This window comes from Podarcis erhardii (assembly GCF_964252035.2).
Source record: "Podarcis erhardii genome assembly, chromosome: 2".
Classification (NCBI taxonomy): domain Eukaryota; kingdom Metazoa; phylum Chordata; class Lepidosauria; order Squamata; family Lacertidae; genus Podarcis; species Podarcis erhardii.
Genome location: NC_138498.1, coordinates 82,471,011 through 82,486,375, shown reverse-complemented (window position 1 = coordinate 82,486,375; position 15,365 = coordinate 82,471,011). Strand labels below are relative to the sequence as shown.

The following is a 15,365-nucleotide window of genomic DNA, read 5'->3' as shown; positions in this document are numbered from 1 at the left end:
ATGCATGGACTAGGGACATGTCCAAAGTATGTTAAAAGTGTTAAAAGGTGACCAAAGAAAGAACACATTTTTGCCTGCGTTTGTATGCTTAGTAGAGAAAAGCACACACATGTTGAAAAGTGATGGTTTTGTGCTATGGCAAATCCACAGCAGAAGCTGTTTGCTTGTCAAGGCCTTCACTAGTATACTGAGGTTCTTTTCTGAGAGTAAATAAATTCCGAGCCAATTTATGTTGTCAGGGGTACCATCTGCAGAGAGAGTGAAGAGAGAGTTTAGGGAATGAAACGGAAAGGTCTATAATCTCTGTTCTGTCCCCTTTCATTCTGACTTTCCAGTTGACATGGGGAACCCAGGTGGAAAGATTCACTCAGCATGTCAGGGAGGGAAAAACCATAATTGATTATTCCTATTAAGGAAACTGCTTTCCCAAATGCATTTAGATTGCACAGGTTCATTCTTAAAATGAATTATGCACTCCACTGCCTTAGGAAAAATAAAAAGTTCTGTGCAAGACATATTTCTCTGCTGCAGTAATTATGATGAGTGTAGTGCTAGATTAATTAGAAAATGAATGATGAGGGGAGAATTATGATCAAAGAAATCCGGATCTAAGGATTTGCTTTAAATGTTGTGTAATCCATGGAATATCATGTCTTGTATTTCTTGAAACATCAAACGAGAAGGGGTTTCATAGTCATCTAGAGAAAAGAATGACTGGAGACTGACAGGTAGAACAACGCAAAAAAGCTCAAATAGTATTTTATCTCAGCTTGGTGTCTTAACAACGAATGGATTCTCTGGACACCAATCCCTTGTCAGTGAATGTCAGCACAGGAAGAGTGGTCTTGATGCCTCGTATTGGTTACACCATAATTGCAATTATCATGGCAATATCTTGCACTTTATCAGTAATTCTAAATACAACCGTTATTGCAGTAACTATTAAGTACAGACAGCTTCGTCAGCCAATTAACTATTCCCTGGTCAATTTAGCCATAGCAGACCTTGGAGCAGCCTTGTTGGGAGGAACTCTGAATGTAGAAACAAATGCTGTTGGGTATTACAACCTGGGTAGAATTGGCTGTGTCACCGAAGGCTTTTCTATGGCATTTTTTGGTGAGTACTTGTCTAAAACTGATTTGTTGTATCATAAGTTAGAAAGGAGCTAGATGCTAAAATGTTTAAAGTTAGCACAAGCAACTAAATTGTCTTTGCATGGTAGGAAGAGCAACAGATTTCTGTAAGACTCCTAGCTGTGCTAGCATTTCAACAATGCTGGTCTCTTATTTATTTTTCTCTCTATTGCAGCAAATATGCTTACAGTTTTAATATGTGTGTGTTTTAATATCATGCATTTTTTTATCACAATCTTTTTAGCAGGTAGAGCTATATCTTAAAAATAAAATTAGTGTACATCTCTCTTAGCTTTGCATAGGTGCAAAATCAGGGGGCGGAAATGGAGCAAATTGGACCTTTGTTTCTGACTTTGCTATCAGTAATGCAATTTTAAATAGTCTTTGGTGGTAATGTCACTTCAAAATGTGCTGCATTTGGGAGCCCTCCTGCTGATTCTCCTGTGGGGTTGCCCTGAACCTCTGCCCCAAAATATTGCCTCTGTTTGCCATTCAACCGGTTGGTATTTAACTGTAGGAAGTTAAATAAGCCTCCATTGCTTCTCTGGGTGCACCACCTATCAAATAGAAATAGCTTTTGTCTTTACAGTATGTACCATATGTATGGCAATTATTTTACAAACCATTTATTATGGAATAGTCTTGGAGTATTAACAACCTAGCGCTAGTGCTGCAGAAAAGGGGAGGATTGTTGCTCCTTAGCTTTCACTATGTCCAGCAGCAGCTGTAGGGCTGTGGATATGATGGCAAGTGCACCTCTTCAAGCCACCTCTACTTCAGGATTGCTTTGCCTGTAGGTTTGTTTCCTCCTCTGTCCTCACTTCTCCTTTAATCAAGCCCTGTCTTCCCTCCATCTTTTAAAATTAACAACACTTAGAAATTAGGCAGTGTTTCCCCTAAAAGCTCAAAGCCCTTCGCATACTGTCTTTCAGTACATTTTAAATGTGCTGAAGATAAAGATGATATATGATGAATTAGTTAAGGAATAAACACTCATAAAGTTTAATTTTTTAAAATTATAACATGTCACATATTATTATCCAGAGGCGTAGGAAGGGAGGGCAGGAGGAGGACCGCCCTGGGTGTCATACCTGAGGGGGGGGTGACATTCGGTGCGCTGCCCACCCGCGACTCCCAAGCCTACCCCGAGCCGCTTGGCCTTCATTTTGACAGCTCGGGGGAGGCTTGGGAGTTGCATGCGGGGAACACGCTGAATGTCACCCCCGGGTGAGCCACCCGCCTGCAACTCCCAAGACTACCCCAAGCCGTTGATGGGGGAGAGATTGACAAAAAAAAATCCGCACCAGGTACCACCTGACCTTGCTAGGTAAAGGTAAAGGGACCCCTGACCATTAGGTCCAGTCGTGACCAACTCTGGGGTTGTGGCGCTCATCTCGCTTTATTGGCTGAGGGAGCCGACGTACGGCTTCCGGGTCATGTGGCCAGCATGACTAAGCTGCTTCTGGCGAACCAGAGCAGCGCACGGAAACACCGTTTACCTTCCCTCCAGAGCGGTACTTATTTATCTACTTGTACTTGGACATGCTTTCGAACTGCTAGGTTGGCAGGAGCAGGGACTGACTGAGCAACGGGAGCTCACCCCGTCGCGGGGATTCGAACCACCGACCTTCTGATTGGCAAGTCCTAGGCTCTGTGGTTTAACCCACAGCGCCACCCGCTACGCCTCTGTTATTATCCTCATGTTTCATGGGATGGGTTTTTTTGCTAAGGATAATAATAGAGACCCCTGAGTGAGTCCATTGCTAAGATTTGATTCAGGGACTTCCTGGCTCATACTACATGGACTTAACAATGGCAAAACAAAGCAATGAAACATTCATAATCTAACTTAGATTTAATTGACAAGACAACAGAATATGCTCAGGAAACATACATGTTCACATTTTTATGTTAAATCTTTACTCATCAAGATACTGGCATGTTTTTAAAATGCTGCATTCCTTCTAAAAACATTTTCCTGAGATGAAATGTCATCTACTACACTATCAAAAATTCTATGCCCTTTGCCAAAGAACTCAGCTGAAATAATTGCCAACCTAGAAAGCACATATACTGTTAGTTGTTGCAATACCAAGGGCTATTGCTAAAAAATAAATAAAAAATCAAGGGTTTGTCAACATATAAAAGAGTTTTTTCACAAGAGAGAAGCATTTCTTGAGAACAGTTGTGGCAGAAATTTGGCTCCAGGCAAGCAAATCAAAAATAGCAGCTTCAGTGTGTTTCAGAAAAGAAATGGGTTTTTATAGTGATGCTCAAAATGTTGTTTTTTTTAAGCTCCTGACATGTGAAAGCATGAGGTGTCACTCTCTTGGATGGAAGTGCAGTGACCCAAACATGGGGAGGGAGTTGTTGTAACAAAGCATTTCTAAAGAGCCTATTTCTTCAGTGAAGATTATGAAATGAAGTTAGCCTTGTAAACTCCTTCTGAAAACAGAGGCATGATTCCCAAGCGCTAGGGCTTCAGAATGAGGGCCCACCAAGGAATCTAACTCCCTGTTCTTTCTTAACCTCCTTTCATGGATGCACTGTGTACCAGCAAACCCCCAGAGGGACAGGCACTCAAATGATGGCTAATAATAAGAATAATAATTTATTTATATGCCACCCATCTGCCTGGGTTACAAAGTGCAAAGGCTGGCACCCTTTTTCTGTTAAGGGTCACATTCCCGCAGTAGGTGGAGCCAGGATCTTTGATGAGCACAGCGAGAGACAAACGTGTCCTGGATTAACCTATAGACATCACCATTCTCTGGTTTTGACCATGGCTCTCTCATATTAGAATTCCCAATCCTATGCAGGTCTTTTCAGGTGTAAGCTCCTCCAAGTTTTCTGGTGGCATGGTTTGGTTGTTTTTTCCAGTTAAAGCACATGTAACACATGTAAAACTAATATAGCTACTATTCAAGAAAGCCAGAGAAGGAAAGTCATTTCCTCTACACACACACACACACAGAGAGAGAGAGAGAGAGAGAGCACAGAAATCTATCAATTTGCTCTTTCCCGCCAAGCCATACAACCAGATTTACTTATTTATTAAAAATCAATTAAATAAAACATTTCCCCTTCCAGTTTGTTCAGAAACTACTTTGAAACAAAGGGGGAGGGCCACTTTTAAAAACAAGGACAAAACTAGAGGGGGAAAAAGAGGGCAAGCCAGGAGAAATATAACAAGAAGGAACTCTAGTGGAAGGGAAGAATGGGGCACCATCCAAGAATGAAGTTAGGGGCTTCACAGGATTGCCCACGTAAAGTCCAAGCCACTTCAACTGCCTTCCCAAGCCACCCATGAGGCCCCATGCTGTTCCCAGGCCCTTTTGTATTGCTATGTTAAAAAGCTAAGCAGCAATTGAAGCTTCAGCTGTCCACCATAAATGGCATAATATTATAACATCAAAAATAGTTTCGTCCCATATAGTTCAGTAATGCTGCTACATTTGTTAATAGCTCTTGGTGTACCCAAAATGCCCTGGTTGGTACATACCAAGTTTCTCTTTTGCCCGAGAATGCAAACTGAACAACCCTCACTTCCAAACCACTATTACACACGCGTACAGAATGGGAGAGGAGGCGAGAACCTTAGAAGCCAAACTACTTATTTATATAATGTTCCACAAAAGGCCCTTATATACTGTCCTCATATTATATTAAAATCAAATATGTTGTCCTTTCCTCTCTTGTACTAAGCTGTCATTTACATTAGGGGTATATTGATCCCTGTGAAGCTTTCTAAAATCACCCCCCTCCACCACATAAAAAAAGATTAATAATACAAGGTTGTCTCTGCAAATAGAAATGTGCAACTGACCCTAGTGGGCATCATTTGCACTTCTGCAATGTCAATCCTAGACAACTCCCCCCCCCCATTCCATTTATTGCATTTATGTATATCCCACCGTTTCTCCCAAGGAGCTCAAAGTGGCGTTTCCCCCATCCCCAATTAATCCTCACAACGGGTAGATTAGACTGAGAGGCAGTGACTGGTCCAAAGTCACCCAGTGAGCTTCATGGCTGAGTAGGGGTATGAACCTTGGTCTCCCAGGTTCTAGTCCAACACTCTAACCACTGCACCACATGCACCACATTGGATTTCTATACAACACATTCTCTGTAGGGCTGTTCTTGACAACTATTAAAAGTCAGAGTGCTTTTCATCATATATTTATTTTGAGTTTATTTCTAGGTGCTGGTTTGACAGAAAGCCCTACATGGCTTAGGCCAAGTGTATTATTCTTGACTATACCATCTGTCTTTGTGCCCGGTTTATACCAGTGTAGTGTTGTGTAGCATTGAGCTTGGAGTGGACAAGTTCATTGGGTGACTTGGGGCCAGTCACAGTGGCCTACTTTACACTGAATTAAATTTGTGTTTAGGCCAGGCTTCCTCAACCTCGGTCCTCCAGACGTTTTGAGACTACAATTCTCATCATCCCTAACCACTGGTCCTGCTAGCTAGGGATCATGGGAGTTTTAGGCCAAAAACATCTGGAGGGCCGCGGTTGAGGAAGCCTGGTTTAGGCTATGCAACTTTACATAGCCCTACAGAGCTGGCGTTCTCCCAGATGGCTGGCGTTCTCCCAGATTCCGACACTGTCAGGGCTGAGCTGTATGCAGCTGTCAGAGCACAGGAATAGGGAGCCAGGATTGTGCAAAGGAATTGGAGCGGGGAGCCCAAGCCAGGAGCCCAAGCCAAAGAACTCTTCCACATGCCTCATAGCTAGGAAATCCATTGTTGCTCAGGCAGACAACCAGCTTAAACCCTGCTGCAGACATTTAGTCCCAAACACTGGGATGGGGGAGGTTGCAGAAAACTTGAGGGGGGGGGAGAGACTAATAGTGCCATTCCTTCTCCCCCTCTGCTGCAATGATATTTAAGGGGTGGGAGTGGGGAGAGAATGAGTGAATGGGGTTTCAATATAAAACAGGCATATAGGATGCCTGCAAACTGCCTATTTAGAGGGACCCAGCTCACTTTTAAATCCATACAGCATTTTATGTACATTACAATAAAACTACTTTTTTTCTCATCTATCCCCCACAATGCACATTTCCTTTTTATATGCACCCGGCATCCTTTCTTTAAAAAATCAATCTTCATTGCCATTTCTAAGCTTGCCACACTGTCTATTTTTATGATGCAGTAATTAAAACGTGGCTCAGTATTCATGGGATGGCTTAACAAGATATTTTATAATCTCATCAGTTCTTTTACTTGCATCCCATTGTTCAGCCTAGGAGCTCAACTTCATATGGGCTGTCCTTAGAGAACTCTAATTTTTATAGCACTTACTGGTGAATGAAAATTGCACTGTTTTCAACACTTTTCTTCCTGGTGCATTAAGAGATGACAGTTGAACTGAGATGAAGTATCAATAAGAAATTACACTTTACTAGCTGCAGTTAGTTGCTTGGAATACAAAGCTTTATATCTGACTAAGGAGTGAAGCCAGTATTTATCAATAAAATAAAAGTGGGCAAATAAAAACACTGAATGCAGCACAATTACAAATCTCTGAGGATAGTTTTCTCAAAGCCGGCATCTTGATAGGAACAATCCTAAAGTGCATGTAGCCTGTTTCACTCTAGCTAGCCAGATTTTCCCAGGAAGGTCAATAGCCGAACATGAAGGCAACAGCTCTGCTCTGATGTTTCTCCACTCCCTACCCCAGGAACCAGCATTTACTGGCCCACAGATGAGCCATCTTTAACAGTGTGAGGAAAATGTGCAGTCTCCCATCTCTTCCTCTAGGAGGAGGAGTACCATATTTTGTTCAACCACAACTTGCTGTGTTATTTCAGCAGTGGAGGCTCATTATTTAGGGTGAATGGATCACTATCCCAAAAACCTCAGTCTGCCCTCAATCGGGCCCCACCTCCCTGTCTTCTTTCTTACACCAGGTTCCACTTACAAATTGATGCTCAATAAACAGGTTGTCTAGAAGTGACCACCATACCCCAATGTGCAGGTTCTTCATAGCTAGGGCCTGCTTCCTGAATGAGCTTAAAAGCCCCCTTAGACCTTTCTGGAAAAGTCAGGGTGAAGGGGGCATGCACGCACTCATTTAGTGAATGAAGCTGATATTATATATGAGTCTGCTTTAAAAGCAGGGGTGGGGAACTGGGTCCATCCAGCAGACCAGATCCTTATCTCTCCCACTCCACGCAGGCCAAGTTTGACAGATGTGGAGCTGGTCTTCTAAAATCAAAATGATGTTCGGTAACCTGTATCTCACCCCCACCCCATGGTATGAAATCAAACTGTACAAAAGCAAAGGCAAAGTCCCATGTACAGTGATCTAACCAGTGGCTCTCTTCAAATATTCTGTTGTGTGTTGTATGAATGATGATGGTGGTGGTTATGTTGTTGTTTTGAATGAAGTGGCAAGCTATTAAAGCAGGTGACCCAAGTTCTACTCTTATGGGTGAGGGATAAAAGTTTTACTCTACCACTTCTTCCACACTATATAGAATTTTATAAACTTCCTTCATGTTCAAACTTAGCCTACCTCTTCTCTACACTAAAAGAGCTCCAAATGCTTTAACCTTGCAGCGTTGAGAGTTTTCTGCTCCTTTTCTTGCTCTAGAACTTCCTTCTTCAGGTAGAGTGTTAAAACTGTATGCAGTATTCCAGTGGGGTGGTACCATACATTTTTATATGGCAATATTATATTGGTGATTTTATTTTCAACTCCTTTCCTAATAATCCTTCACTCAGAATTTGATTTGTTCAGTGTTAATTTGTAATCTGACAAATGACCAGACCCAATGGCTTTTAACAGATAGTTCTAGAATGTCATATTTTAAATTACTATAAATTTTTAAAACTGCTATAATTGTTTACCACCAGTATGCTCTTTGGAAAAACTGTTTTGGCTGTATTGCTAATTTATATTTGTTTTGCCAGAGTTTGTACTACTTTTAGTTCTTCTCATTTTGGCAAAACTTTCTCTTTTACAGATGCCCTTTTTGCCTTTTATAGCTTTCTGGACTCTGCTTGTTAAGCATACTTGTATCTTATTGGAATTATTGGTACCTTTCTAAATTTACTAGATACATTTTATCTCTGTGTCTATATTAATGATTTTTAAATAACTACCAAGCTTGCTGAAGAAATCTAACTTCCCTGGCTCTCTCTTTTAACTAATCTACTTAACTTTGGAAGTGGGGCAACTCCATTTAAAATTAAATGTGACCAAACTAAATTTCCTGAATGTTGCATATATTAGCACTTAGTCTGTTTCTGAGTTCTGGTAACCCCTAAGTTAGATTACTTCAACATGCTATGCATGGGACTGCCTTTAAAGACAGCAGAATTCAGTGGCCAGGTTGTAGCACCGATCCTGGCCCAATTGCACTGTCTGCCAACTAGTTTCCCAGCCCAATTCAAAGTGCTAGTTTAGAATGATAAAGCCTTAAATAGCTCAGGAGTGCAATACGTCAAGGACCAACCCGGACCCTACAATCATCATCTGAGGCCCTTCTTCATGTGCCCCCTCCACAAGAGGAATGTGGAATGGGTGTGGAATGCTTTGTGTGGAATGCTCTCCCCAGGGTGGCTTGCCTGGTGCCATTATTATACATCTTTAGATGGCAGCCAAAAACATCCCTCTATAACCAGGCCTTTGTCCCTTTTCCATGGCCTTTTAGAAGTGAGAGAGGTGGGGGGATGTTTTCAATGTATTTTCTCCCTGGTTTTAATATACCTATGTGGCTTTTGTTTGCTTGCTTGCAAATTGATTTGGGTTGCCTTGGGCAAGATAAAGCAATGGACAATTTTAATAAATAAGAAGTAGAAGAATCAGGTGATGATATTGGAGTGTGGAACCTGTGACCTTCCAAATGTTGCTTGACCCCAAACTCCCACTAGCACAAGTCAATGGCCAATGGTCAGGGGATGATTGGAGCTGTGGTACAACAGCACTTGGAGGGCCACACAGGTTCCCCATCCCTGATCCAGTAGACACTAGTTGAAAGTAATGTTGTCAATGGAAGGAAGATTTATTGTGAAGGATGTAATTCAAAGCTACAGCAGAATGTTGCAAATTCCTCATGCTGGCTCCCTAGAAAGGTAAGGATTTGAATGCACTGAGGCTCTTCAGAAATTCAAAAGTACCAGTTGTGATACAGTTTGTGTAATATTCTTAATATTAAAAGGAATGAATAACATATTTTCACTTCAATTGCAGGCATTGTGGCTTTATGTACCATAGCAGTGATAGCTATAGACCGTGCGATTGTGATCGGCAAGCCTATGGGAACACTTACTTTTACCACCAGGAAAGCCATGATTGGAGTTGCTGCGTCCTGGGTCTGGTCTCTCGTTTGGAACACTCCCCCTCTTTTTGGTTGGGGAGGATACCAGATGGAAGGCGTCATGACCTCCTGTGCTCCGGACTGGTACAACAGTGACCCTATTAATGTTTCCTATATTGTCTGCTACTTTCTATTCTGCTTTACAATTCCGTTCGCTGCCATCTTGGTTTCCTATGGATATCTACTATGGACTCTGCGCCAGGTAGTGCTGCATTTCGTATTATGTTTTGCTTAATTTGCTGACCTTAAAAGTGTTTTAGCACCATTTAAAAAAATTCCAGAATTAAAATGTACTGACTCATTCAAAAGACAATCTGGCCCAAGGGCTTGAACTACATTTTTAAAAAAACAAAACTGGGTCAATAACGGCTACTTTATGTTGCATACCGTCATCATTCAAGGAATCGGAGCACATGGAATCTGAATTTAGGCAAATGTTAAACTGGTGTGCTTAGACTTCACTAAGCATGGGTGCTCATATCTTACGTATTTTCCATACCAAAGCATAATTCCATTAACGATTTATCTGTGATTCAGATTCACACATAGCATTGGGGATTCTTTTGCCACTCACAAGGGCTGCGTGCGCACACACATTAATGTGTGCAATATAAGATAATGTTAGGTGCTCCTAGATCCATCACTGTCACTGGAATCACAGGTGTCCTCTAGTGTCCATGCATTGGCAACCTCAAATGTGTATTAGTGCACTGTGCTCTATGTGGAGCTATCCTTGCAGCTGGTGCATAATGTGGTAGCTGGGTTGCTTGTGGTGGCAAACCAGTGGCAACATATTACAACACCTTGTTTGTGGGATTTGCTCTGGCTGCCAGTCTGCTACTGAAGCAAGCACAGATTTGCTGAACAGAAACCTACACCACAGGTTAGCAGGGGAACTGGCTATGAGACAAATTACTGCATTGTATTTGGAAGGTGTTTTCAGTGCTAGTTCAAATTTTCAAAAGGTTGTAGGTTCAGTCTTCTGTGGCTTCAAGTCGGATGGGGAAAGGTTCTTGCCTGAAACCCTGGAGAGTCACTGCCAGTCCGTGTTGGCACTCCTCAGCTAGATGGAACAATGGTCTGACTTGGTATAAGGCAGCTTCTCACATTCCTGGCTTTGAAAAGTGTTTACAATTTGTTTTAAATTCACCCTCTTAACTAAACGCCAAAACAGATATTTCCCCTCACATTTATCAAGCAAACCTTCTGTGTATAACATATGAAGCACTTCTTTAAAGTCTGCTCAGATGAAAAAACAAAAACAGGCCTACAAGGAATTTATCTGTCCATCACACGGCCAGTTTCCGTGTAGTAATGGAGTTTGGTCCGTGCCTTTACTGCTTTCCTCGCTGCCACATTAGAGCGTTCAGGCCCAGACCCTGTAGCATTCCTGTATCTTGGCAAATTGCATTTCCTCTGGCGTGCCTTTTTCCATCATATGCTATGTTTAAGGGAGAACTTTGGTCACTCTGGATTTCTCATTTCTTCCCTACCTCCTGGAACTTATTTTCACTGCGCTTTCCAATCTTTGGCCTCCCAACCTTGTACTCACAGCTCCTCCTTTTCCCAGCTTTTGCAGCCAAATGTCTTTTAGGTGAACTCATAAGACTACGCAGTTGCGAACATTTGGAGGCAGACAGACTGAATCAAGGGTACCCAATGTGCTACCCTCTAGATGCTGATGGACTTCAGCTCCTATCAGTCCCTGCCAGCATGGCCAACGGTCAAGAATGATGGGAGTTGTAGTCTATAATAGCTGGAGGGGACCACATTAACTATTCCTGTTCTAAGACATCATATCAGCTCAGACCATGGATGCCACTGTCACCTTTACATGTCAGATTGCCAGTATCCATACACTTGCTTCTGCATCCTTCAAGACCTGTTCAGACTGGATATTTGCAAATTAGCAGATTATTACAAAAGCCTCCTGTTCTCTCTTTCCCAAAATAAACTTGCTCTGTAAAGGCTGACCTGAACTTCCTGCTGGCATGCAGAATAAAACATTCTTAAGCACTTCCACATGAACTGTCATCCTATTCTTTTATGTGCAATGAAATGTAATTACACTGATGTGTGTCCTATTTTTGATAGGTATTGAATGTGCTATTTTTAACTAGGTTGCTAAAGTTGGAGTAGCTCAACGAGGCTCAACAACGAAAGCGGAAACTCAAGTGTCACGGATGGTGATAGTCATGGTGATGGCATTCTTGATTTGCTGGCTTCCTTACGCAACTTTTGCCCTGGTAGTTGTGGGTAATCCTCAAATCTACATTAATCCTATTATAGCCACCATTCCTATGTACCTGGCGAAAAGCAGCACGTTCTATAATCCAGTCATCTACATTTTTATGAACAAGCAGGTGAGTTTAAACTCCATGAAAATCAAAATATAAATATTGTATAGTCTCAACATCCATTGGGAGTCTTTTTAAAAAAAAAAAAAAAATCCACCACCCTGTGAATTTTACTTCCAAATCCCTCTGCTCTCTCTTCTGAACTACACTGCAAAATAAAATCCGCTGCCCTGATCTTAACCCCGCCCCGCATGATATGTAGAGTATACTATACCACAAATCATCTATCTGCAGGTCTGGACTTTCCCAAGTAAATAAAATTGCTTACATTGCTTTTATATCTATTCAGGCATGCCAGCTTTCCTAGCAGGCTCACAGGGATGGTACACACTGCAAAAAGGGAAATGTTCTCTAACCAAGAATTTTGTATGTGCTTGACCTGCTTTTTAGGTTGCACAACAGATCAAACACACGTTGCTGTCTGTTCACTAGTCAGGAAGTAAATCGAGCAATACAAAACATTATTTGCACAAAGAATATAGCATAATGCTCTGGTGGGTTTGTCCCAGGATTGCCTTAAAGCTGCCTGCTGTATGTGCAGAATTATTTTCTATGCTGCCACCTTGTGGCTAAATGAATTCTTATTATGATTTATCAAGGACGCTTTTTCTGTTTTCTTCATGCACTTGTTTCAGTAACAATTATATCAACATGCAGGATTTTTTGCCCAGTTACACAAAATAAAATCCTAATCTATTATAGCATTAAAAATGCCTTTGAAACTTTCATCAGTGCATAAAAATAGTATGAATGCTTAATGTGCTTAAGGTAAAGGTACCCCTGCCTTTAAGAGGCCGGGGGCCAGCACTGTCCGGAGACACCTCCGGGTCACGTGGCCAGCGTGACGAAGCTGCTCTGGCGAGCCAGTGCAGCACACGGAAACGCCGTTTACCTTCCCGCTATAAAGCGGTACCTATTTATCTACTTGCACTTAGGGGTGCTTTCGAACTGCTAGGTGGGCAGGAGCTGGGACTGAAAGACAGGAGCTCACCCCACTGCGGGGATTCAAACCGCCGACCATGCAATCGGCAAGCCCTAGGCGCTGAGGTTTTACCCACAGCACCACCCACGTCCCCATATATTAATAACAAATAAAAAAACGCAACAGAGCTAGGAAGCACTAAGCCCATAGAATACAATGGTCTTAAGCATGCCTAAATCTGTGCTGGATTTAAACTTAAATATCATTTTAATAGTAAATGAGTCGTTTGACATACATACATACATACTTAAAGAAGATAAATACTTATTGCTTAGAAATTTATGTCATAGCATGCATAATAATATGTTGTCTTTAGAGCAGTGGTCATTTTGGGGATCACTGACCCCTTTGAGAATCTGATTAAAGCTATGGAACCCCCTCCCTAGAAAAATGCATATAAATATAGGCACAAGATTTTGCATACAATTTGTTTTATGACATGGAGGAGGTGGCTTTATTTTTTGCAGCCATTTAAATGGACCCCTATGAAGCCACAAGTGGAAAAAACCCTACTTTAGAGAAAGAGGGAAAATACCCTATTCTAGCTGTTAATATGCAGGAAGAATCTGTTTTCTAAACTGCTGGCATGCAAAAACTACGGTATGTGCTAAATCCCAAATCAATTTTGCTTTTTGTTCTGGTTTGTTTTTAAAACTTGTGGTTTTCTCTTCCCGCCTCCGCCCCATAAATCAATTACCTCTTCTGAACGTTTCCTTCATCCTTTTTGTCTCAGTGCCTCCTGTCCTTATCTCAGAGGCAGATTTTGGGGAGCACAACTGTTTCTGCTGCGCTGGGCACTGACCCTCCATGCCTCAGGTTGCTGTTTAAGGCATAGGAGCAGAGCCAGGGATTTCACAGTGGCAACCCTAGTTGTATGAGATGGGTTGTAACATACCAAACATACTGTGCCAGTGGGGTTCCATTCTCTCTTCTCCCCCCCCCCCAAATCTGCTTCAGAGGGTTTACCCCATCCCTCCAGAGCTGATATTCAAGGATGCAAGGGGAGGAGTGGCAGAAAGGAACAGGGAAAGAAGAGGAAATTTAATTATGCACATGGCAGCCCTTTCTACCGGTAGAGCTGCAATGTTGGATACAGTCTTTACGTGTCTCACAGCAATACACACACACAAACACATATAGATGTGTTTGTGTACATGAATGACGTATAATCAAATGTGGCATGAGCCAAAAGTAAATTTGTACTTTTCATTTCCAGTTCCGCGATTGTCTCGTTAGGTGTCTCCTGTGTGGAAAAAATCCATGTGCTTCCAGTCAAGTGGATGAAACTGATCTAGAAGTTTCTACTGTTGCCCCTGCTTCCTCTTCAAGATGCGGCAAAGTTTCTCCACAGTAGAACACAATTCAATATATGTATTTTTATTGACTTAGAGTAGAGCGCTCTGCATGTTTCCTCAGAAGTAAGTCCCACTGGGTTTAGTGAGGCTTACTCCTCTATATGTGTGTTTTAGCACTGGAGCTCTTGTTATCCTCTTTTTCTTTCTTTTCCAGTTATTGTCTAATGCAAAATCTGAAAGCCTGACAACTCTTTCTTGGCCTTTGAGTCTTTTTGTGAAAGGTGGTTTTATGGTGTATAAAACATCCTGCAAATAATCACTATGTTTGGTAGTGTCTACTAGTCTACTAGTATTTATTAATATATTTAATATCTCATTTACACTTTAAGGCACCTGAGGTAGCATCCAGCAGTTAAAAATAAAATTGGAAAAAATAACAATAAAATACAAATACAAATACAAAGACTCAACAGCAGTTAAATGTTAAAAAGCAACAATCAAGAACAAACACAAATCAAATGCAAATTAGGAATCAAATCAAATGCAAACAGTAAAAGCCCATAGGGCGTGAGAGAAACAATTAACTGAAGTTCAAAAGAATAAAGTTGTTCTAAGTCGCTGGTGGAAAACAATGAGAGGGAGCAAGACTATACAGATGGCCACATCCCACTATCTCACTAGCTGGGAATAGAAAGCAGTATCTACTGCAATGATTTCAAAAGGCCCTATAAATATCAATTTATCAGCAGTCGTATCTTCTGTTCTCCAGTCCCTGTATACTGGAGAAATAAGAAGATGAGCTTGCTCGATCAAGCCATTGACCCATCTAGGCCTGCATCGTGTTCTCACAGAGGTCAACCAGATGCCTATGGGAAGCCTTCAAGCTAGACTTGAGCACAACAGCACTCTACCTTCTTTTTAGTTTTTGGGGCTTAGGGCCACGAAAGTAGGAATGGAAAGTTATGCTTTTGCAGCAGATCAATCTGCTGTTAAAATGATCAGCAACAGATAACAGATGAAATTGTGGGTGGTTTTCTTCTTAATGAGATGTAGAATTAGGTGCACCTTTTAGATAGATTCACAATGCATTTGTAGACAGAGCCTATACTCTAACCCTCATCTTTGTGGGCTGCAAACCACCACCACTCAGCTTAAGCAGCAATTACGCTTAGAAATAAACTTCTATCGACACGAATATCCTTTTTCCTAAGCTTAAATGCTGCATGGGGAGCAGGAACAAGGAACAAGCTGGATCCAAAGCATCCACT

At 41.7% G+C, this 15,365-nt stretch overlaps 1 protein-coding gene across 1 annotated transcript; it reads left to right on the top strand.

Moving 5' to 3' along the window:
• Positions 1-788: 788 nt before the first annotated feature.
• On the top strand, positions 789-14,295 carry LOC309334527 (parapinopsin-like; the record flags this gene model as incomplete). The annotated part of the gene is made up of 4 exons (XM_081848906.1): positions 789-1,116; positions 9,337-9,665; positions 11,584-11,826; positions 14,019-14,295. The coding sequence occupies 4 exons, from the start codon at positions 789-791 to the stop codon at positions 14,154-14,156; spliced, it is 1,038 nt and encodes a 345-aa protein (XP_081705032.1). The 3' UTR covers positions 14,157-14,295.
• Positions 14,296-15,365: the final 1,070 nt, after the last annotated feature.